We start from the raw sequence: 25,707 nt of genomic DNA, 5'->3' as shown, positions 1-25,707 counted from the left end.
CTCCAGTCTGCCTTGCTCTTGTTCAGTCCACCCCCAGTGAAACACATTCCTTTCATCCATCGAAATTCCACATGATTGAAATTGCCCTCGGTGGAAACATATCATAGCCATCCACAGCTCTTGGACCGCTCCCATTGGGCGGTTCGGCCCATGCCAAGCATCTGGGTTGGTCGAGAGCCTCCAGGGAGGCCGGGGCTTATGTCTCCATGGGCCAGTAAGCCTAGAGGCCCCATAGCCCTGGGAAATGTAGCAAATCAGGAGTGCACCTTGGCACTGGTGCCCCCCCCCCTCCCCTTAGCCTTAGGACTGTCATAGCTAAAAGAAGGCTAATGGTGGCCAACTGTGCAGCGAGTGGGTCTGGGGTGTTGGGGAAGCGTGTCTGTAGGTTCATCTGGATTGGCGTCGATAAGGATGTGCGCTCTTCGTCCTCTGCCTATCACTGCCATGCACAGGGTGGGAGCCGAGTGTGACACGTCTATGTTTCTCGGTGTGTGTGTGTTTGTGTATTTGTGTGCAGCGGTGGCACAATGTTGAGAGACTGGCAGACCATCTCCAGAATGCCAGCAGTGACTGATGCCACACCAGACATTCCTTTCAGAGGAAACGGTGGTGTGGTCAGCGCCATGCCAGCTTCCACAGGCCCTCAGGACACCATCCTCCCCCCCGCCCCCGTCCCCCATCCCATCCTCTAAGCAAAGACCATGGCAGTGATGGCACGAGTTTCCAACGGATGTGTGGAACTGTGTAAACGGGAAAACAAACACTGTGGCAAGAAGATGAATTCAGTCCCAACTTCTCAGATTTTTTTTTCTGTATAGTTTTAGTAGTGTTGCACTTTTGTTTTTCATTTGACTTTGTCATGTATTGGATCAAATGAATTTGCCTACAATACAAGCCTTTACTGATTTCAAGGAATACTTCAACCTTCAATAAATGTTTTCATCCATCTGTTGTGCTCAATGCATCCCAGAAAGAAATTTGTGATAAAATTACTTCCTTTGGTCTTCCTGTTGTTCCAACCCCACTTCATCTGCCTGTATTGTAGTTCAGGGGTGGGTACACATTATAATTGTTAGAACTATTACAGTTATGATTTGCTGACAGAGCTTCCTCAGCGGCCGCATCAAAATTAGGGAGCTCCGTCTTGCCAAATATTTGATTATCTCGAGCATTGATATATTTAAGCAACTTAAAAGACACCTTCACTTGTTGGCTTTTAACTGAATCCAAGTTCTTGTTTTGACTGTGGGTGTGTTGAATTAGCACATATTTGTTTTCTGCCTCATGTATTTTAATGCACTGCACTTTATATAAACTGTGTTGTGTTTAAAGTGTAAGATAAATAAATCTGACTAGCGTGGAAGACCTTAGACCAACAATCCTAGATTACATTTAACAACAATGTTTTTAACGTTCTGTCTTTCTACAGTATCTGTGGCATCTATGTTATGATTACATGTAGTGAAAGACTGTGATTATGATTAATAAAAATGCAAACATTAAAAACAGGTCTGTGGCAAACAACTGCAGCCCCAGGCTGACTGCTTTAACTGTCCTCATAGGGGCCTCATAGTGTAGGTCCACCTTTTTCTTTACGTCAAGTAACATGTAGAAAAGTAACATCTAACATCTTGAGAACTGCTCATCCAAAAAAAGTCACATTCGACATTGCACTTCCTTGTGTCCTCAGAAACACACCCGCCACGTCTGAAGTTGATCAGATGAGCGGTTGTGGAGAAAATCAAAACCCAGAGAACCAACCAGACAGAGATTTTAGAGTTAGATGATAGAAACATGAAGCTGTCAAGATAAAATCATGAACCATCCATTCACATTGCACATGTGACTGGAAGAGCAAATATCGTGGCATGCTCTGAGTGACAGAGAGAGTAACTCATACAAAGTTTACTTGGTCTGTAAATTCTGCAGACTCTATGTTCACACCAATTCCACAAATATGTTTCATTGTTCAAACGACATGGAAGTTTTTTTTTTCTTTAATTTAAAAGTCACATGCATGAATTCATGTTCCTACAAGCTTTGGAAGCTCGTCGTGTGTTGGACCTCTAATCATACTGCGCAGGTTGTTCAGTGCAATCCACTGTCTGGTTAAAACCTTGGTGTATTTTGGGGAAAAACGATTGCTGCATGTTTAGGTTCTAGTCTTTGTTTCAACAATTTCTGACTCTGTTCCCGGCTTTAGAGTTTCACTGAAAACAGTCAAGTTGTTGCAGTACTTGTTGGAAATATCTGGACGTGATGTCTTGTTGTCTCTAGGTAAATATCCACAGTGATAAGAAAAGTAGAACATCAACATTTTTTTTTTGTTTACTGTTTTAGGGTAGATTCTCCCTTTCATCTCTTCACTGGAAAAGTAAAATTGAATTGAAAGCTAAACTGAAAATCCGCACAGCTAAAGATATCATGAGCCACCCTGCACTCCTCCTGTCAAACAAGCCTCTCCATCTCGTATCTCAGATTATTTCAGAGGTTAGGGGGGTACTCAATCGCCAGAGCCCCTCATGCTCCACCAGGGCTTAAGTGATGACACAGAATGATTATAGCTGCAGTTAAATACCTGGTCTAATGAGCCAATTAGCCCTATTGACATCCATGGCTGTCTCAGAGGTGGAGTGAGTACCACGTACATGCTCCTTAATCAGAACCGATAACACCATTTAGCCTTCAAACGCTAATCCTGACTCCAGGGCTCTCTCTGGAATCCACTGTGATTTCTCTGTACTCATGCTGAGAAACTTCACGCCTGATTCATTTTCAATTCCGCTCTTCCTGCACAGTTGTAACTTAGCTGTGGTTTTACAGCCATTATGACTGGTGAGTTTTGATATGATTTTTTTTTTGCACAGGATGTTTCCTTTTTTCAAACGATTTCCGCGGAGAAAAGATAGTGATTGCTCTAACAGCGGTCACATAGATATTTAAACCTCAAAAAACAGTCATTTTTTTAAAATTATTTTACATGTTATGATTATGTAAACACAGACAATGGAAAACCTTTACTCTCAGATGATTTCCGTTTGATGGTCTACAAAAAATGAAACTGAAAAAGTGGTGACAAGCGCTTCAGGTAAATTTGGGGCATTTCATTAAAAACACATGCCACAACAAAGAGACTGAGAGACAAAGTTTTAGCCACGGGCCCTTGTTGAGTCACAGTGGTGTGAATGTTTTGATATTATTCAAGTTACAAAAAAATTATGCGTCCTCAGTCTTTCAGCACCGTGAGAATATCTCAACTTGTGCATATGAAACCGTTTTCTTTTCTCTGTGTTGCATTGTTGATAGGGTTTTTTTTTTTTTTTTAAATGTGAGAAAAGAAAATCTCTTTGACCAGAGGCAGAAAAAAATTTCCTGCACTGCCTTCCAGCTCTTCTTACTAAAGTTTACCTGAAGAGATTTAAATGTCATATTCGAGGAAATGTGCTGGTTTTATATCGAGCGCAGACAGGATGCACAGACTAAGAGTAAACTTCAGTTTGATATGGAATAAACGGAACATCTTCTTCTGTGTCTCTGTGGTTGAAGGGAAGCGAGAAAAGAAGAACAACTGAGGTGAAGCTTGCTGCCTATCTGTTCATCTTCACTTCTGAGTAACAAACATCAAGGTCAGTTACACAAACACACGAAAGCTAATGTCCCTTCACACACAGGCAGACAAGCACTCACACAAAGCAAGCTGACGAACACATGTGCTCACAACAGAATTTAGGGCATTTACACACACACACGCACATACTTGTCTTAGATCAGTTGTGAGGACACTCGTTGACATTATGCATTCCCTAGCCCCTTACCCTAAGCATCCCAACTGAATGCCTGACCCCAACCCTTACCCTAACCCTAACCTAAACCTAATTCTGAACTGAACCCTAAAACCAAGTCTCAATCCTCAAACAACAAACAAGTCTTAATCCCTTTGAAGGTGTGTCAGAAAGCGAGGACCAGCCAAAATGTAATCACTTTCCCAAAATGTCCTCACCTTGTAAGGGCTGTATCGCTCAAGTCCTCACAAAGATAGAAGTACAAGTACACACACATACAGAGGCACATGCCAAGCCCACAACAAACACGACCTTTAAATTATCCCATGTACTCCCACACTTTGTCTTTGTATGTCTCTGTCTCTGTCATTCTCTCACACATAAACACTCGCCCTTGTACTTCTTGACTTGTGAGGACTTCACTGATGATACTGAAAGTATTTCTTAGTCTCAAACCTGAATCTAAACCGAATTTAACCCCAAAAGCAAAACTTCAACCTCAAAAGCTTCTAAAAATGTTCTCATTTTCCTGTCCTCACTTTTAGAAAATGTCTTCATCGCTTGACAAGGTCACCCTGTTTCAAATATGTCTGCACATACCCTCCTTCTAAAATGTCTGCACCTGTATTAAAATGTCATGACTTTAAAGTAAATCTACATTCTCCAAAAATGTATGTATTTACAAAAATGTCTCTATTTTGTAGAAATGTCCTCAATTTCCAATACTCTCACTTTTCAAAAACATCCTCTATTTTTAAAAATGTTCTCACTTTTGCAAGTGTTTGCACTTTCTGAAACTGTCTTGTTTCAAAAATGTTCTCGTTTTCTCAAAATGTCTCCACTGTTTAACAAGCTACTTAATTTTCTAGAAATCTGTGTGTTTTTCACTTTTCAAAAACACCTTCACAATTTCAGAAACATTTTCACTTTCCAAAAACATTTTTCAGAAACGTCCTTCGTTTTCTAAAAGTCCTCCTAAAGTCTGAAACTCAAACTGGTCCTCACAAAGACAGAAGTATAAGAACACACACACATACACACACACTCACACACATCAGCGTGAACATACAGAGGTGGTCTAAAAGTCACGTTGAGTCTCTCTGGTCCCGATCGGTTCGTCTGTAAATCTGGTGGTGTCCAGATGGTGAAGGAGTGAGACATCAGACTGTCGTCCCTAAAGAAGCAGATCCACAGAGCCGCATAGTCGGCGTGAATCTCTTATCCACCATCGTCCCTGAGGACCAACCGAAGTGTCTACGGGGCCACGTCTGCCTGCTTCTCCAAGTGGCCACGGGGGAGGGCCAATTAGCAGTTCCCATGGAGAGCCGCTGTGGCCTTAATAAGAGATGGAGGGAGAAGGAGAATCAATTAAACCTGTGCTGACCCCCAGAAACAACATGGGAGGATCCGTCTCCACAAAACCTTTAAAACCAGGCAGCAGGATTTTCAGCAGGATTTTAACTCACGTCCCGCTGAATTTCACAGGATTTGCCTGAATTCAGAAGTCAGCATGAAACCATCAGCATGATGGGGGGCGGGGGGCAAGGAGAGAGAGAAAGACTGTGTGACAAAACTGACAGGAAATACTTTATCACTGAAATAGCACAGCGGAAAGTAAGGGTGTGGAAGTAGAATGGGTGGATGGACAAATGTTTTTAGATTCAACTCCGACAAATCAATACTCATGTGAAAAGTTTGGCCTTTTCTGTAATTTACAAATAATGTTAGTTAAAAAAAAAAAAAAAACAACTGTAAATTGGAGCTAATTATAGAGAAACTGGACAATGTTCTCAGACAGTGACTTTATTTAGTTGTGTTGAGTGAAAAAGAAGTTGATGGTTTCCAGAGAAAGAAACATCCGATTTAAACCAAAAATACTATTACTACCAAAATACTTATTCATATTAGTAACCTTATTATCCATGTGTGCTGAATTGCATGCTTGTCTATAGGTAAACCTTTGATTAGTATTATTACTTTAATTAGTACAAAAATTACAGTTCTCTCCAGGAGCTTTCCTGTAAATACACAGTTACAAATCAGACCTGTTTTAGGGAATTATTGGAAACAGAAAGACTCTTAAAGCATTAACAAAAATGTTTGATTTTTTTTTTTTTCACTTTTTATCTTTACTACAAATATAACTACATGAAGCACAAATGATTTAGCAGAACTTCTGATGTACCCTTAATCTATTTGCAGTCTTAGAAGGGGGAAACAAAAAAATATATGTCTGATTTGATTTATAAAATCTGATTTCAGGCACACAAGTGACACACAACTTTTAATAAATACAGGCTTAAGACAATGTAAGAGAATACTGACTGTCACTTTGTTGGTTTATTTGGGCATGGTTCTAACATCACGCAGGTATTATACAGGTGAGCCAGCAGACCACCTAGGTTCTCGTGGCGGTTCTCATAATGTACATAGAATTTCACATATCACCTATAGAAACACTTTCAGGCTGTTATCTGCTCCAGACGGGACTGCAAGAAGAAGCTTTTGTCTCTTAAAAAACAAAAATGTTCGACAGAAGGAAGTTTATGTGTGAGGGAAAACTTGTAGATATGCAGTGCATTGTGGGTAGCTTCCTCTCATTTATGTTTAGGGAGTCGTCAACAAAGATGTGGAGCGAAGCAGCGGAGGTACCTCAGGAGGGCGGAGAGGATAATGAAAAGTTTGATTATCTGAGTTGCACTCTGTTTTCGACAATAATTCATACCAGAAATTAAATTCTGCATACAGTTCTCTTAATTTGACTTTAATTAAACAATACTCTATAAATGGTACTTTCAATGACCAAATGTTCCCATGTAGCCAAGCTGAGGGTCCCCAGCCATTAAGACTGATATAAAGTTGGTCTCAGGAGGCCACACTGGAGTCTGATTTGCAGGAATGACAGCTGATGGCTTCAAAAAGTTAATTAACTTTTCAATTAGGACTGCATCTGACATTGCAGTTGTGTCTGCTACAGAGCAACTAGACTGCTGTTCAGGGAGAAACAGGCTTGTGTAATAGACTGATGCACTTCGCTGTCTTTGAACACTTGAATAATGGTTTGTAATGTGAGCATGTGGCATTAGTGATTGTACTGTGTTTGTTTTCATTTTGTTATTAGATAGTTGCCATCAGGATGTTTGTGGAGAATTTAGTTGGCGTGGCCTCACTCATTTATGTTTAACTCCACAAATATGCAGGAGTTGGTGTGATACGTCTCGACATACTGAACTATAATATCTCATGTTGCCGTAATTGAGTTGTTCATGTCACAGTCAGACACATTGTTCTAAAGTAAAGCCAAAAAACTTTAATATTGGGCTATTTGTAGTGTTTGAATGAATCTTTATCATCTCAATTATTTATTTATTCTTTATGCAAAATAGTCAAATTAATTTCATACACTATCATCCCAAAATTTACTAAAGAAGCAACATTTTCTTTTTTCGTCCTGCCTATTTAGTATTTGAATGTAGGTTAAAACTTTTATATGAACACAACTGTTTAAATCAGTAATGCAGTTATAAAGCTGACATATAGTAAAGATACTTTAATTTGTTTACTGGAAATGCGTAAATGTATTTGTCTACAATTAAATCTTATCCTATAACGCAGGCTGGTGTATAAGCACTTCGCACAGCTGTAATAATAATGGATCATAGATTTGTGCAGAAACTTTCAGCCACATCTTGTGGACGGCGTTTGCACACTTACCATAGAGAGTGAAGAAAAACTGTGTAAAAGCAAATGCTTTATTAATAACAGCATTAATGTAATTAATAGCTTATTAAATTATTGTTCTATGTAATATATGAATAATTATTTTATATAAATACAATTTACATGATGTGGAATCATTATTATTCAGCTGTCTATATACCAAATACATTAACAAACACTGAATAAATCTCCTTGTGTCTGCTTACAGCTACATCATAGTGTGTCCCTGTGTGTTATGATCAGTTCATTAATTATCTAGATACTCACAAATGCTGAATGGGGGGGTTTCATTCTTTAGTTTGATTTTGATTTTGCTCAGGCTTCAGCATCGGGCCAGTCTCAATGCTTCTCCCTCAGAAATAGTCAAATGTTGTTGTGCTTGTTTGTTCTCGTTAATGCAGCTGGTGTCCAAATACACAAAACTGGTTATTAACAGACAAAATGACAAAGAATGTACGTTTTGAAAAACCTGAACCATAATCTCAATATTCTCCTTGTACAGGAGGAACAGCCGTTTGTGCATCCTTCCTGATATCAGATCAAATATCCTCACCATTTACTTACAGCCGTCCTCTTCTTGAATGCAATGTTTTCAATTAGGGCATGATTCCTCAATTTTCGGCTAATATTAAGGACTGTGCCAGGCTCTAATTGAAGTGGCTGGGTGGCTGTGTGCACTGATGTGGGGACAATGTGCTAGCGTGGAGCTACTCATTAGCCCAACAGTGCCTTACACCTGGGGTTCATTCAGAGCACGGGTCAGAGGGCACGAGAATTTGTACGATAATTATTGACAAGCAGATGTTATAAAATCATTTATGGTAATGCAATCATAATAGATGGGCTTTGTGTCGCTGGGCAGATGAGCGGAGGGGGAGAAAGTTTATACGAGGAGGAAAGAAAGGAGGGAAATTTACACCAAGCTGCCGGAGTGATTGCACTAAAGCCAATGTAGATGACAGAAAAATGTATGGAGTGAAGAGCACCTGCATACAGCACACACACACGCACACACACACACAAATATACATAAATCCAGACATTACAAATGGTAAAGAATGGGGGATAAAGCTATTTTGATGCGTTTTGTTGCCCGTAAATTCAGCGAAGTCAAAATCCGAAAAATTAACAGCCATTTAGTGCAGACGCATTTAGATGTGTATTTATCCTGTATAGGAACCTGCTGTGATCTTATGTCGCAAAAATAGCGTTTTCTTTATGTCTGCAGACCTTCAGCCCCACTTTAAATGTGTGTTTAGGTATTTTTGCTGCACGTCTAGCTGCTTTTGATCACGACGTCGCCGTTTAATTACAAAAATAGCCTCTATCCCCGGCATAAGGAGGCTCCTCACAAATAAAATATTAGGAACTAAAAGAGGGGGGGAAGCTAGGTGTCTTTACATATATTGTCATTTGCTATAAGACACCCTATCTGTCTCTCGAAATGTGTCAGGAATTACCGCCAATTCCAAAAACATGCATTAGCCCCCACCTTAGGTGCAATAGTTCTTTTTACAGCGGGCAAATATCGCAGCGAAACACGGCTGTGCGAGGCAGCTAACCTGGCAGCTGGCGAAGAATAACCCTGCACAGGAAGAAAGCAACCATGTTATCATGCACACACATGTGGCCTGGGTAAAGATTAAGCCGTATTCATCCCTGGCTGCTTCGCTCTCTCCTGCCTCAGTCCATCACAAGATATGGCAGCCGTTCAGCCAGGAAGCCAGGAGAGGTGCCACGGATTTCACGGCGTTCCCAAATCAGGCCGTCTGGAGACTCGGGCGAGGTGCTCCGCCGCTCTGCAACTCGCCTCGGCTTTCCCACAGATCATAAGCTCTGCACTGATGCCGGGGGTTTGGAATTTTGTTGGATGGAAGTGTCGGTGCTAACAGAGGCTCCCCTCCACCCACCCTAACACACACACACACACACACACACACACACACACACACACACACACACACACACACACACACACGTAGCCTCAATACAATCCCCTGTTGTGTGCATGGAATTGGGAATCATCTGCTGATTCATGCTTTCTGAGGACTATTGTTTGACAGCGTGTTAATATTTTCTGGGAGTTTTTTTTTTTTTTTTTTCTTAGGCGAGTGGATTTACTTGAATGAAAGACAGAGTGTAAGAAAGAAAATGATCATTTAGCATGGAGAAGTGAGGGATCATTGCATGTCCCTGCTGACATGTATATTATCACTAAATGGGGCTGGGGGGCTCAGAGTGCTGTTGGCCTTGACTTGGGAGAGAGGCTTACACCCCGAGAGCTACTTAGGGGCCTCTCTCTGCTAAGCCGCTAATAATTCCTGCCGTTGCCTTAAAAAAGGAGAAACACAAAGGGGAAACAAAGTGATGAATGCAGGGCGTATGGTAATACATCAGGCCGTGTTCACAGTGAACTGGAGCCTTTCACAGTGTAGGTGTGAGTGCTGGGGCAACAAGACAGGTCAAAGTTAGCAATAAAAACATATTCAGTTGGAAGTGGTGCATCAACAGTAGAGATTGTTTTCAGTCATTTGCTGATCATTCTCTCAGTTAATCGTCTCCATAAAATGTCAGAAAGTACTGTAGAGCCTGTTTTAGCTCGTGCTAATGGTCTGTCATTTAAGTTAAATGTATTTTTGTATCCATTCTCAAAATTTCCATAAGGAGGAGCATGGCAGAGCTACAATTATGTTGATAAAAAAAAAAAGGCCGAAATCATAAGATGAAGATGTTTAAATTTTGTTCAGCAAATACAAGATATTGTTCCATGTTTTCATGGGATACAAAAGACAGAAATCAGAGAAGTATCTACGGATAGTAACGTGCACTAAGTGACAGCGCTGGTGTAAAAGTCACTGAAATTTTGCTCATTTGCACCAGCTGTTAGGTGGCAAAATCATCTTTGTCTTTTCTCATTTGAGACACACTCCTCATTACACTCTGCACAGAAATCACAGGTTGTTAAAGCAAAGGAAATAACAATTATTCGTATGAATTTATGCCACGAACTTCAGTCATAACGTCTCATTGTGTGGTCTAAACTTTTTAATGGAACCAAATGAAAACAAAAAGGCACCGTGCATCGCCTTGAGAGAGCTCAGAAGTGATGCCAAAGGAGCCAGGTAATCACAATAGTGTATCCAGGCATAAACGATTAGCTTACCCATCTGAATATTCAAGGTGATGCCCGAGCCATTTGTGTTGTGCTTCCTACATCCTCGCTTCAGCACACACAGATCGGGGGGGGTCGCGGCGCTGTGGCGGTGAATCCAAAGTGGTTTCCCTGTGTCAGTAATTTTTTATTTTCGAAAAAGCCACTGGTGCAGTGTATTAGTCATAATTTATGTTTATCATCCCTTGTACCCCGACTGACTTCAACAAACCGTTTAACACTCCGAGCATATGTGCATATGGCTGCTTTAATAGCTATTCTGCATGGAGGAGCACTTTAAAGACTCTAAATCATTTCTTTGGACAAACACTAATGAATTATGTCACCACAAGTGCAATTCAAAAGTGCAGAGGAACCAGTGGTAATTATTGGGAGGCTTGGAGATTTTAATTATCAGGAGTGGGCTCCTTTAAAGTGTAACTAACGGGATTCACAGGGCGGGCGATGATGGGACACATCAGTCAACAGATCCTCTGTTGGTGAGAAAGAAGCTGGCCAAGATAACTGCGAGAGTGTGGAGACTTTAGCTCCAAACTGAGACATCGACTGTCCGAAAAAAGTGAACTTTACTCTTAGAAGATGCACAAAGATGCACAATGAAAACAAGGCATAGAACTTTTAAAGGAGAACTTTCTTAACTTGTTGCTCAACAAACTCCTCTTTAGTTCAGATAAACTACTTTCAGACTGAACATATCGTGACTTTTTGTTAATTAGCTCTACAAATGTGTTTTGGATTTTATTTATTCATAACTGTGTTGATGAGGTGAATAAGTGAAGTGGTCCCAAAAACACAACTGATACCAAGTTGTGGCTTTGTCATTGTTGATTAAGAATTAATCTAATTTTTTGTTTGTTTGTTGCATCCGTCAAGGCCTCGCGTCTCAGGGTGAACAACAGTTTGAGCGTCGTTTAATAAAACATTACCCTTACTCGTGTCTGAAGCTCCCTCGTACGCAGATGAGCACAACTTTTTAGATTTACCTTTAAAATTGGAGAAAAAAAAACATAACTCCACAGTAGACATGTTAATCTGTTAATGAGAGGGGTTCTGTTATTGCATGTGGACACATTTATGCTGATTTTAAGCGCCTTCTCTGAGCTGTCTGGAAATAGTAAGTTGTTTGTCAGGAGCAGCGCCTGATTTTTGCTTAATGCATTAAATTCTGCTATAATTTCGTCTCCTAATTTTTTTTTTAATGTCATTTTTACTGACATTTTATGAAGTTTGTTTATGAAGCCAGTGACAGCTCTGAAGGCTCTTCTCACCACACGGTGTGTATTTATGTCTGAATATTTAAGCAGGACCATTATGAATGTCCTGAAATCAGATTTATTCCAGTAAAAATATCCTCATTCCAAATCATTAAAAAATGGCAACAAGCTGTGGTGTGTGTTTTTTTTTTTTCACACACAAAAAATAGCTGAAATATGGCATGTGAGAAATGTGCAAGGTGGCCGTCTTACAGAAGGTGTAGAGGTGGGATAAATTTAATTACAGCTTCAAATATTCATTTGGCAAATATATCAAGGTTGGAAACACAGGCCCAGAAATGGCAAGCCAGCCTGGCAGGCGCTCACAATAGCGGATGGCAAATGACAGTAATCCATGAAAAGAGACCAGACATTTATAGAATTTATAGAGAAGGACTCGCCATTCCAGATCTCTGATGTTTGTGGGATTTGTTCATTGGCATGTTAAACGTAGGAAAATATATATATTAATCCCAACCTGTTTTTGCTTCCACTACTTTGGTTGCTAAATTTCCAAATTGATTTAGGTTAATTATTGAGCCACGTGCGATCACACTTTGCATCAACTTACCTGACTTTTTTTCTGTCTCAGTCAAAATGAAGTTATCCACACATGCATGGTTTTTAAATGTTGCTTTTTGCTCGTGATTTCGGGTTACTTGCGTGAGATGCACAAAAGACAGCATGTGAATGACAGTTTTAGACTCACTGTTATTAATAAACGGAATCATACGAGTACTTTCATAGCGCAGTCTGTAATTTCAGTTAAGACAGAAATGAGCCATCGTCTCTGTGCGCCTTTTGCTCTGCAGGCCTCAGACGGTCACTCAACACAATTGCAGTAGCAGGAAACGCAACACGTGAGCCTCGCTGCTCTCTGATCTAACACGTTCGCTGCCTCGTCTCCAGCTGTGCAACGGGTTGTAGCGCCAGCGAGGCGCCAAGCACAAGTGAAGGTACACCAGGGCACTTCCTCTTCCTGTGACAGCGAGTGAAGGTGGCCTACTTTGCCTTCGTTATCACGCTTTACCCTGCGTAGGGTTGATTTAATCAGCAGGTTGGGCGAGGGGGGGGTTAAGGAGGGAGAGAGCCTGCCTCACCTTCCAGAGCCTGGAACTGGAGGAGAGCACGGGGGTGGTAAGTGGTTCTCCGAAGACCACACAGTCACAGAGAGTCCCGGTACTGGTGCCAAACAACCCGCTACCCCCCTCCCAACCCCCCAGAACCATCACCTCCTCCCACCGACAACCAGATTAGACTAGATCAAACCTCACCTCCACCTCCAGGGGGCTCCTTCTGTGGTGCTGCGAAGGCTCCGGGCAGGAATCACACTCAGGAGGAGAACACGGGGCATTGGCTGGTTTGGTTGAGCTGCAGTAACAAACGGGTGCAAAACAGTTAAGTCAACGCTGGAAAATGACACTGACCCACATTGTCAAAGCCACAAGAAATCTTCTGTTCACATCTTTCCTGCACGCATGCATCATTGTGATTTCATATTAAGACAGCAACTGCACCGCAGAGCTCAGGGTTCACAAAGTCTGATAAAGTAAACCGGTGCATACTGGTGATTTTAATGTTACAAACAGACATCTTCATAAAAATATATGTTTGTTTTGCTGCTCTTTTTCACTGGATAATGTGGCACAATTTACGTTACACTGTGTAAAATCTCAGTGTGTGTCTCACGTGTCTTTCCTGGTAAAATCGTCACACAGGATGTGTTTTAACAGCAACCTTTGTTTGCAATAAACAAGAAGACGACCTGGGTTATCATGTGACTGTCCTCCCAAGAAGAACAACAGCATCAGTTGTTTCAGCAAGTTCCCCCAAAACGACATATTTTTACAATCAAGTGAAAAAGCCCTTTAATGGTCATGGTAATTATGACAAGAGCAAAGCAGGAAGTCAGGGGACGTTATCACAGAGCGTCAACGTGAGCGAGAAACATCGGACTTTAAGTTGGGAGGCTGCTACTCACTTCCTGTTTCCAACCTACTGTTGGTGTTGCATTTTTTTAAACCACGATTGTTCCGTAACTTTAGTTGTGTGTTTATTATTGAAACGATGAGAATGAAACTGCCCTAACCTTAACAAAGCACTTATTTTAAGATATTTCCCGAAAACACATCAAGTCGGGTTTTTTTGTGCCTAAACACGACTAAACCGTAACTACTGTCTCATGACAAAACAATGATTTGTCCACGGCGATTTACAACAACATTGGAAAGTGTTAACAGATAATATCCCATCAGGAGGGGCGTCAGATCAGAAAACACGTCCATGTGTAACCAAAGAGGGCACGAACAAACTATGTAATTAGTAGTTTAATTCGAGGAGCTTGTTGGACACAATAGTAAGCTAACTTTCAAACAGCTCATGAAAAATTTTATGTTACACTGTTAAAAAAACTCAACATATGACTTGTAGGTTTTTCCTGAGAAAACTGTCAACCACAAAGTAGCTTTTGTGCTAACATCAACAGTCTTTTGGGATAAAAAAAAGAACAACCGAGTTATCATTGTGGCTGAGCACCACCTACGAACACTTGAACATCATCAACAAAAAAAAAAAAAAATCAAAAGAAAAAGATTTAAAAGAGTCAGAGACGGTGGTTTGATTTGATTGACGAGTGAATGGTGCATCAATAAATGCTTAAAAACACATTGTGACTGGAAATTACGGGATCAGCTTGCAAGCAGTCAAACTGCTGCTCTGCTTGAACTTTCCGCTGAACATCTATCTGTACGTCACCTTTGCAACAACAGATGTAGCAGCTCACCACTGCCTCTCAAATGAAAGACTGAGCCTAAGAACTGAATAAATTTGCCCACAAACAGGAGCCAAATCATCAAACGGCCTTCCACCCTCCTGATACAGGAGAGCGATCCGTGTGGAGGTATGGGAGATGCTGGCGGCAGCAGCGGGACGGGCGGGGTAGAGGTGGTGGTGGTGGGGTACTAATCAGGGAGGGAAGGAGGGATGGATGGATGTAGGAGGAGGAGGAGGAGGAAAGGAGGGAGGGTTGATAAAGCCTGATCTGTGCCACGGGGCATTTATGGCTGTTGGGGATGCAGGGGGACGGGGATAGGGGGAAACGGGTGGGAGGAGGCATTGTCTGCTGTGTCCGCGCGTTTATAGGATTGAGCTCAAGTTTCCTTTGTGTTTCCATTTTGTTGAGGGATTATGTTCTTTGAGAGAGTTGTGCAAGCAGGCAGGCACACAGAGTGGAGGCGGAGAGAGAGGGAGAGAGAGAGGGAGAAAGAGAGAGAGAGAGAGGATGGGTGAGGGTGGGGGGGGCACGAGGAGGGAGGGAGGATGTCTTTGTTCAGAGCATTGATCATGAACAAGACAGATAGCAGAGGGTGTGTGTCTGCATGAGTGTGTGTGTATGTACAAGTCAGTGTAAATGTGTGTATGGTTTTAATGCCAGTGTGTATGTGTGTGTGCGAGAGCGAGCAAAGCAAGATGTCAGGACATGTAACCAGCCATGTAACAATTTAAAATCAATTTGCCTCCCAAGAAGGAATTGCTCTGCGAGACATTTTTTCCTCCGAGCGTTTACAGGACTTTCATTCTATCTAAATAGATATCAATTACATAATCGCTTCCCTTCTCTCCGCCCGGCCTCCGACTGCAAAGTTTGTCACGCTGAGCTGTGGCGTAATTGTCCCCCGCGCGTAATGTTTTGTGATTGCTTGTGACATTTGCAGTGTCATTGATCAAACAGGGCGCAGTTGTAATGAAGACACAAAAAGGCCTCCGACTGGAGCGAGGAGGGGTGGAAGGGCGGAGGTGGGGGTGGAGGTGGAGGTGGCGCGGTCTGACACTTCTTGTGATTTGTGTCAACTGAAGCAACAGTTTCAAGTTGGAAACCACCTCCTTTCCCCTCAAACTAGATTCTCCAAGTCACATCCAAAACAGTTTTCTCTCATTAATCAATTGGTAACGGATGAAAGTCTGCGCCTCTCCACAATTCATCAAAAAATTCAAAATGAAAAAAACAAAAAAACAAAAAAAAAAAAGGAAAGTAACTGGAAGTCTTTACTGGTGATAATCTGAGCGCTGAAAGTTTTCCAACTCCTCTCGTATAAAAAGTAAAAAAAAATACACCCTGGTGTCTTTACCTTGTTCCAAACCTGCTGGGTAACCATTGTGTTTCGCTCAACTTGTTAAAACACCACATGGTATATTTGCATAGGATAACCAACATATACAGTGAATCATTTGCATGCCTGAAAGTGCACTTGAGTAACCGTAATTACACGTGACACCAATTACTCTGTTACTTTGTATTAAATTATAATGGAAAATTCCACTAGAGAATTGGAGCCTAATTGCATCTTAATTTGCATAATTTTGCATATTAATCACATCTCCAATGAATAATAAATTTCAGCAGATTTTTTTAATTTATGCATAGATACAAAAACAAGTTGAAAAATAATTTGTGAGTGGAAAAATCAGGAACTATTACTTAGAGCATTTGTGCTAATTTCTCTCATTACCCCATGCTCAAGTCAAAGATATCTCTACTCTTGATCAACAAGCTTTGGATTTTGAAATTGAGAGTTAGTCAAAGCTTAAATTAAAAAAAAAAAAAAAAAAACAGACAAAAAAGGAGAAAAATGGAGAAATACAAATTTTGGAAATATCTATGCATCCATTTTACATAAAACTTTGTGGCTCTATTTAAAGCTTTTCCCACTGCAGAGATGCCAAATGCATTCTACAATGATAATTCAAATCACTTTCTGTCTTTCCCTTTTCGCTCTCTCTCTTTTTTTTTTCTAGTCAACACCTGTGCCTGCTATTGTGTGTGGCTCCCTGCCAGCATACACAAAATCCAATACCTGTAGCCCAGATTAAATTCAAATTTACAAAAACAACATATTTTCAGATTTAACATGCTATCCTTTCCAGCGGAAAAGTTGACCAAGTTATTTTATAAACTCAATAATGAAGAAAGACAAAAACAAAAACTAAAATCTGCTCTTTTGAGTCTGTTATCACTTCACTGTGGAACATTTTCAAAACTATCAAGCTGGAATCAGAGAAAACGAGCTGCAGGGAAAGACATAAAACACATTAATCAGTTTTATGTTATGTATATATTATAAAGACATATTAAACATTGCTGTAATGTTTCCCAACCTCTTGTGACTTCCGACCCTTAAAACAAAGAAATGACTGTCTGCCTGCAACTCACTGACACAGGTTGCACACATCTTTGGCTTGTGACCAGTTCAACAAAAGACTCTATTTCTCTTAAAAAAAAAATTTCTGATTAAAGTTTTACAGAGAACCTTCAATAATTTACACACGGACAATGAAGATTTTTGGAAAACATTAAAGAATAAACACAAAATCTCTCCCTCGTTCACCGCTCACTATAAAACAGACACTCACACTAAACTGCACCATATAATGAGGGGGGGGGGGGGGGTTATTTTAGATACAGTCATAATTTTGTTGAGCTGCTTTCTCATCCTGTTAATTGTCCTTTGACTTCAGATTTCACCTGATATACATTAACATCAAAGCAACAATGTCAGACACCCAAATTCTGCCTCACAGAATAATTTCAAAGGAGTGATTTCGTTCAGAAAACATGAAATTATACGTCCCACAGCCTGTCTCGTCGTTACTGAATAAACCACAGTCAACCTCTGCTGCACTGGTGACCTGCCTCACACACTCTGGAGGTTTGTTTAACGCGACGTCTTCATCCCTGTCGGGTGGATGTTACCCAGCAGCTCAGCTGTGGACAACAGTGCCTTTCAGTGGCTCAGCAGAGGAAAGAGCACAGTGAAGACACAGGCTGCACCATTACAGCTCACACACACACACACACACACACACACACACACACACACACACACACACACACACACACACACACACCACCTCTCTGAGTCTGAATTACATTGAAGGCCTTTGACACTCAGAGCATCAGTGGGTGCAGCAGATAAACCTTCACAGCCTGAATTATTTACTGTAAAGATAGTAAGAGCCACCCCAACACTCCATTCAGAAAGTGGAGGAGTAACTCTGGCAGTCGGGGCCTCGGTGTCATCCCATCCACCAAAGTAATACTTCACTAGACCACAAAAAAAAAAACAACAACTTGTGAATTACATTTTTTTCCCCCCCAGTTTATTCATTCAGCTGAGCTATACTCCACCGTCTGTAAAATGTCTGTATTTGAAGAATGTAAACTCCTCCTCAGGTTGTTGAAATCTCTAAATCCCACAAACATTACAGAACACGTGGCCGCTGTGTCCTCAGTGGTAGCCACAGGCCTGCTGGTGTGATTGATGTGGCCGGCTGGTTTTTAACTGGTTTCTGAGACAGTTTGAATGTTGCTGAACACATGAAGCCGGTCTGTTGGTTCATACCGTATGCTTTCTTTCTCTCACGCTTGCTTACTTTTCTTTCGGAATGGCAGCAAACCTCGACTTTTTCATGGGACAGTGTACAAGTTCAAATTTATTCACCCGCAAGAAGCAACAGAAAGGGGCCCTGGGCCCTACGAAGCCCAAACGTTTCACTACATGTACATTTGTTTTGGCAATTTGATAAACTGAAAATGTGTTTGGGAAACTGCACCACTGAAGTACAATAGCAACAAAAGCAGGTCTGACATGATTAACTACTTTTGTGGCCCTCTTGTGAAGAGACGCTGAGTCAAAATCCTTAAGACCTTTATAATTTCACAGTATATTGTGTTTTTCTCCTGCAGTGATGTACTGGTTTCTGCAGTGATGTACTGGTTTCACTGGACTTAATGTGAGCTCACATTTAAATAGGTTTTTCCTATTTCCTATTGTTTGAGTCTCTTTTGTTACCTCTTTCTTTTATTTCTTCATCCTTCTTTGCTTCTGTCTTCCTTCCTATCTTCACTCCTTTAATTTCTCCCCTCTTCCTCCTCCTCCTCCTGAACCTGGTTAAATCTGATCTTGATTATGGTGTAATAAACAGCAGCCTGGACTCTAACTCTTTTTCACTTGTGTGTTCATCTGCAGATTCTACAACAATTAATCCCATCCAGTGTGGAGTCGTTAATATTCTGCTCCATTCGACTCGCAGATGTAAAAAGCATTCTCAGCTGACACACATAATTACTATGATACATCCCGGAAAGGTTTCCGTGTCTGAGCGCAGTCTCAAATAACCAAGTGCTGCGCAGCTAATTATTGATAAATAAAATTAGTTGGGAGAACTTCAGGTGGGCGGGGCCGCGCGCAGGTGTCTGCCGCGTGCGCGTGAGCGCGCGCAGGGGAGGGAGGGAGGGAGAGGAGAGAGAGCGACGGGAAAACGGCGCTGACCTGTAATCACCGAGAACAGCGGGGACTTAATGATGTTTTGGTCTGCTGATCAAATTTCACATTTTCGCACAATCATTTTAGGCACCTGCGCAGAAAACAAAGCCTGGGCGGAAACTGCTGGCCCGTAGGAACAACTGGTTCTGTAATGCGTGTGCGTGCGTGTGTGTGTGTGTGCGTGTGTGTGTACACAATCACTTGTACTGGCATTTCAGAAGTTCTCTTTTATTGTATTAATAACAGCCTACAAGCACGCACAGACACTTTAAGTTTGTTTTGCAGTTTCTTCTTACTTTATGACACACACACACACACACACTCAGAGGACATAAATGGATATTTATCGCCCTCTGCTGGATTCTATCAATAAAACCACTCTGCTGCCTTTAAGTGCTCCCTGTAAGCTCTGGCAAACACAGTTATAGACAGAAAACTCTGGATCAGTACCAATATCGTTATTTGAAACGAAATAATGCGCACATGTGTAGTATGTCCTGCGAGGTGATATTTTACATGGCTTTCTTGAACGCGTCATTTAAAACAAAATGAAGTTCTCCACCTGATCGTTTCTGCATTTACAACAGTACCGGAAGGCAGCAGTCATACGTAAGTACGTCGTACAGCATAGGGATTATGGGTACAGCATGGGGTGAGTTGCATAAGGTTACCTAAAGCAGCGGTAACAATGGAGGCTGTTTCAGCCCCGGTCCGCGGGTCGCACGTCGCATGTAACGCGGCGTCCTCCTCGCACTGATGCAGCGGATCGCCCGCCTCGCTGCATGCAGGGAGCTCGGCGGCCTCGCGGCTTGCAGGCCCGGGGTCTGCGCCTGGAAGGTGAGCCCGACCTGCAGCAGGCAGCCGGCCGTGCACCGGCAGTGGGCGGTTGTGTGTGCGCGTACTTTTACCGGGGAACCCGGGGGACACGGCCGGAGGTTCTGCAGGCGGAGGTTCGTGTTCGTCGGTCAAAAACAGAGACTGTACAGCTCCCGACCTGGAGCCGACGAGCCGGCGGGGAGTTCCGGCGGTCAGCCCGCCATCTCCGTGGTTGGCGTCCCTGACCCGATCACATGGATCCGGTGTAAAGTCATCATGTTCCTCCTCGATCTATACTTTGAGTTAGATGTAAACTCTGTGGAGTTTGACAGAGGAATAAAGCAGGTAACTACTGACAGAAGCACCAACAGACCTTTTACCGACTACATCCACAATAAGAAGCTGGGTAACTTTTCCGTGTATGAGGATGTAAAGGGCCTCGCATCTTCAAAAGTCACCTTTTATTTTCTTAGTTTATTTGTGACATTGGTTTGAAAGATTCCCGTGATTCTTCCGAAATGAATGAAACATGAAAACCTGTGGTTTGCACGATGTTACAAGGGGTTTGTTTCACAGAGGTCAAACTTAAGATGAGACAGGTGAAAAGCCAGAGGGAAGGTGCTACGAGATCTAGACCAGATCCAGAGTTTTCAGATTCTATTGAATCTGAAAACTCTATTGAATCTATTCAACATTCTGTTGATGAAGACTGTGTGATATGATTAAAAGACCTGGAGCAGCCACTAAATTGACCTTGCAGTGAGACCGTTTTCTTAACCAGACACTCAGTGGAAGATTTAAGGTTTGTGTATTTGTTTTTTTTGCCTGTTGTTAACCAGTTTAAGACTAAGGTTCCCACCCCTGAGGCACTAACATCACTGACCACGATGCAGGTAAATAAACACCTGTCTCCTTCCTCATCCATCCCAGGCTTTGGTCCATGTCTCCAACAAGATGTCCAGAGGCAGATACCATGAACTGAAGGGACTAGTGTCCAGTGAGGTAACAAGTCATGCACAGACACACTGGAGATGTATTCATGTGATATATGTGTAGACAGACGTGTCTCCTGTGTTTTGGGGCTTCGTGGTCACTTCCAAAAATAACACCCTGATGTGAATATGATCCACGACATCTGGCAGTCCAACATTGTAATCTGTTCTTTACAACTTCAGTTTTCGTCACAAGGGTCTAATGATCATATATATATTTTTTATATATATGTATGTATAAAATCCATGGCTCTGTCAGTTTTTGAATTGATGGTCTCTTTTGTTCTTTCAGATGGTAGAATATGTTGAGAAGAGGTGCAGGGCTCTCTCTAACGCTCAGAGACAGCAGCTAGCTGTCACAATGGATGATATTATACTTGTGCTTCCGGAAGACGTGTCTGTTGTCTTTGATCAATATGGTGAGTTTTGTACAATTAGTTCTCACACACCGAGAACACTTGTGAGTAAGAAAGTGATTTCAGGACACTTGATTTGAAAAATGATTTCTGTCAGGGTCACCTTCTGATCAGCTGAGGTCGTTCACAACCAGTTAGACTGCTCCACAACAATGTTAGAGCACTTCTTGAAATGGGTCCTGTTTGTTGAATGTTATGAAACTGTTCATGCTCTCTTCCCTAGGAGGACGTCACAAACTCGTAACTCTGGTCGTGTCTTTCAGGTAGAAAGTTCTGCTTCATCGTCATGAGGTTTTGGATCCTGTCAACACACGAAGGCCCCGACGACCCAGAGGGCACAAAAATCTTCAAAGTGGCCTCTAGTGAAGACGGCAGCCCACAGAAGAAAATCGCGACTGCTGTCTACGAGTAAGCACTCAGCTTGTCACCTGCACACACATCGCAAAACATGCCGTATGTCCACAAGTATGGATTACAATCAAATCTTCCCTCATTCAGCTTTGACATGTTCAAACCTATTTCATGCAGTGTGTGCTGGCTCTTTCCGCTCAGCGCTCATTTTTGATCATTAATTTGCTCAGATGTTCTGCTCCAAAATCTCTGTTTGCTTTATTTCTCCATATAAAGCATGCTGCATCACAATTAAAAAGGTACAAATATTTACTTAGAAAAATAATTATATGTTGGCAGAAGCTCAGAGTTACCTGCAGGTCTTCTAACATATGGCAAGTCTGTTTTTGTTGGGTGGGTAACAGAGTCACAGCGACACAATGGCTGATGGTGGTGAGATAAAATGTTTTTCAAATATATGTGGAATTAATCTTAACTCTGTCAATTATTCTCTCACTTGCTCAAAGAAAACAATATTTTGTTGAGGAAATTCTTCTCATGTCAGATCAGTCTAAAATCATAATAACTGCTATAATATAAGGGGACTCACTCAGAGAAGAGGGTTGAGTGTCCCTCTCATTCATGGTGGTCACTCATTGAGGCCTAAAAATATGTCACAGCATTTAACTCGCCACTTTGCTGCTACCAGATATCAAGCAGGTAAAATGGCTCATCCTATAAAATGTCCTCTCATGTCTGAATGACAGACAGATGAAGACAGAAATATTACATATTCCATGTATGGAAAAGGGCTCACAACTGTTTGTCTAAAAATAAGGAATCCAGTTATGATTATGTAAAATTCTTCTCACTTCAGAGGCTCAGATTTTAGTTTAAAGAACCACTGACCAGATTTGCTGCTGTAACAAAAAAGAGGAAATAATTTCGCTCCCAGTGCCTGTAACAGTTAAAGCCTCTTTCCATTTCCTGTCAGTAATCCAGTTAGTTGTTGGACCACACGGTGGGGTCTATTCTACCTAATGCCCACCTATCTAGTTGGCCAGATTGTCCTTCCTATTGTTTCAGGTCTTAGAATCCCCTCTGAGAAAGCCTGTTACACTTCAAATGTTATCCCAAAGGCTAGAAAACAGACAGCTCGACAGAATAAGGAAGCCATTTTCAGAATCCTCACCTCATTATTTTCAAGGTTACAAAACTTAGTTTGAATCTCAGTGTTAGTTAGTCTGCCTTTATGTTTAAATTCATTTTATTTATTTCAAGCCTCAGAGGACGCATTGAGGGAGAACCCTCATTTTCAGTAGTGCCAAGCAACATACATACAATGAATGCGGACAGCTAAAATCAAATAGCAATAAAAGAAGAATAATGAACTTGCACTGCTGAGATTTTAGGATGCTCTTATGCAACGCTTTTGAATTTTCAGCAGGGGAGACCCTGGGCGTGCAAGATTTACATCAGTCTGGGGAGCCGTTGGTGCTTAAAATGAGAGAAAACTATCTTAGCTCCTGTTAAACATGTCTCTTTCCTTACAGATTCCACCGAGAGCTGACGAGGGGGGCCCCTCCCGACTGGACGGTCACCACTGTTTGGCACTGGCAGTGGAAACTGGCTGAATAATCTGACTCGACATTGTGTGGCCATTTGTCACTCGTCGGGACGCAGCAGCAGCAGAAGACTAGTGATTGGCTGATTTTATTTATCCATGGATGACAACATGAAGCTGGACAACAGACCGAGCGAGCAGCAGACTAAAGAGCTGTCCAGTTGGATCACATGAAACGGGACCCCGAGCCTTAGCACTGAAGCTGTGCAGACACCTGAAGACCTCAGAACTTTATGAAACTACATGAAACAATCTTCCTACTTGAAGGTCATCCTTTGATCCTCAGATGCCTTACATTACATTAGTAATACAAGTCAAAGTAGAACTAACACTCATTGAGTGTTTTTAGCGGAGGCCCGCAGAGTGACGAGGTCTCTGGAGGAAGACTTTTAAACTTTATTTTCCTGAGAAGAATGTGTCGCCAAAAAAATAAAAACCTATGTCCTATCTTCTTCTGGAGCTTTCAGTCACAATCTCAGTCTTCCTCTGCAGTGTTGCTTAGTTGACATGGTGATGGCCCAGTTGTCACCACGTAACCTATAGTCAACATGAAACTTTGGTCACGGAACAATAGATGTCAACTGAGCCATCTCCATTGCAACTGATCAACCCTCAGTTGCTAAGGAAGACTGTGAGATGCAGCTGAAAGCTCACAGAAAAGCAAGTGATCCTTTAGTCAATGCTCAACTCTTTGTTGCATATAAACTATTTGATCATGGCACCAAATCAGAGCCTCAACCCATTAATTTACAGAGAAAATCTCGCCTCCCTGCCACAATCAATACTTACGAGATCTCAGCAGCACTAAACCAACATGCCAGCACTGTACAAAGGTTTGCTGCATTTCACCCAACAGTTTCTGACCTCAACATCAACAGGCCAGTGTGCAGCATTTAAGCCATGACTCTATTCTCCACATGGGATTCATGAAACCTATAGGCGCCCAAATATATTAGTATTCTGGTACTTGTGATAAGAAGCAATGTGAAACAGGATAATCCATTTTCCATAGTAGGCAGGAGGGGGCGTATGTTCTGGTACATGGTTGTCGGCGACGCAGTCGACTTATTAAAGCAAGTACTTTGCGGGTCGTCAAGAGATCACAGCACGAGTCTTGTACCAAGTGAAAATAGTCGCATAGCATCGCTGCAAGCAAGAGTGGCAAATTCCACCAGAAAAATTCTCCACCTGTTTAACAAACTCAAACAGAGCCTGTGTCTGAGCCCACGGTCGGTGCCAGAAACGTGTCACTTGTCAAAAACATCACGTCTGACAGGCTCGTGAATGCTGCGTGTCATCCCATTCTGTTAGAGCTTGCTGCAACATTATTTATGTTGACAACATATCTGACAAACAGAGAGGATTCTGTCATTAGCGGCCGCTAATTCATGCATAATGAAATATGCCGAGGATTATTCTAATTTTCCTGCATAGTAATATGCGGTCTGTGGAAGTTTGCGTGGGGGTTTTTTGGTTCCAGTAGAGCATGTTGCAGAGTCATAATGAGATTAAATGAGTGCAGTTAGCTTAGCACGTCAATATGCTCATGGATATGGTGGGAGCACATTAAACAATTTACCACGCTTGTGCATCACTCAGTTTAATGGAAATTAACAAAAAAACAAAAACAAGTGGTGAATATACAAAAAGCTAATGTTTTTTTATTAGTTATTTTACTGTTTTGTAATGTTCTGACATGTGGATCAGTCGCGGATGCGTGCCAACCTGTTTCATTAATCTGGTTAGCGAAACTGATTGCAAACAATTCCTTGAACCTCTTTGAGAGTCTCTGTCTGTTTGAATGTCTGCATGTGTCTTAGCTCTAAGAAGCCATAAATTAATTGTACTGTCTCTGTAAGACTCTCATTTGAAGGTTGAGTAATAGAATTACGAGATAAATATGCTTGGAAATCAAATCTAATACTCTGACAGAACAAATGATAAGGTACGGAGAATGTGCCTCAGTATTTACTCAAGTCTTTTAAAAGCATAGCAGCAGTGTCGCAGGTTTTGTTATTAAGTCCAAAGAAATCAATCAAAGATTTAACACTGTTTCACAGCAGCTTAGGTGTACCAACAAAAGATGGCATGTTGTTTTCACCAAAAAGAAGCAGAAACATGACAAATTAGCTGTTTCTCTGCATGAAATTATATTTTTCATTTTAATAACGAAATTGATTCTCCATAAACAGACGTGTAACGGGAAAAAAACTTCTTTTGTTTACTGACATGTTTATTTTTTGTGAATTTGTGGTGCTACTAATATGACTAATGAATACT

The 25,707-nt window shown here is 41.6% G+C and overlaps 1 protein-coding gene across 1 annotated transcript; it reads left to right on the top strand.

Annotated features, from left to right (window-relative positions):
- Positions 1-413: 413 nt before the first annotated feature.
- Positions 414-25,625, top strand: si:dkey-82o10.4 (uncharacterized protein LOC797793 homolog). The gene is made up of 7 exons (XM_041043441.1): positions 414-424; positions 12,916-12,918; positions 19,907-20,410; positions 20,996-21,067; positions 21,350-21,476; positions 21,737-21,881; positions 23,357-25,625. The coding sequence occupies exons 3-7, from the start codon at positions 20,006-20,008 to the stop codon at positions 23,439-23,441; spliced, it is 834 nt and encodes a 277-aa protein (XP_040899375.1). The 5' UTR covers positions 414-424; positions 12,916-12,918; positions 19,907-20,005; the 3' UTR covers positions 23,442-25,625.
- Positions 25,626-25,707: the final 82 nt, after the last annotated feature.

This window comes from Toxotes jaculatrix, chromosome 8, assembly GCF_017976425.1.
Source record: "Toxotes jaculatrix isolate fToxJac2 chromosome 8, fToxJac2.pri, whole genome shotgun sequence".
Taxonomy (NCBI): Eukaryota; Metazoa; Chordata; class Actinopteri; family Toxotidae; genus Toxotes; species Toxotes jaculatrix.
This window is presented reverse-complemented; position numbering and strand designations above follow the sequence as displayed.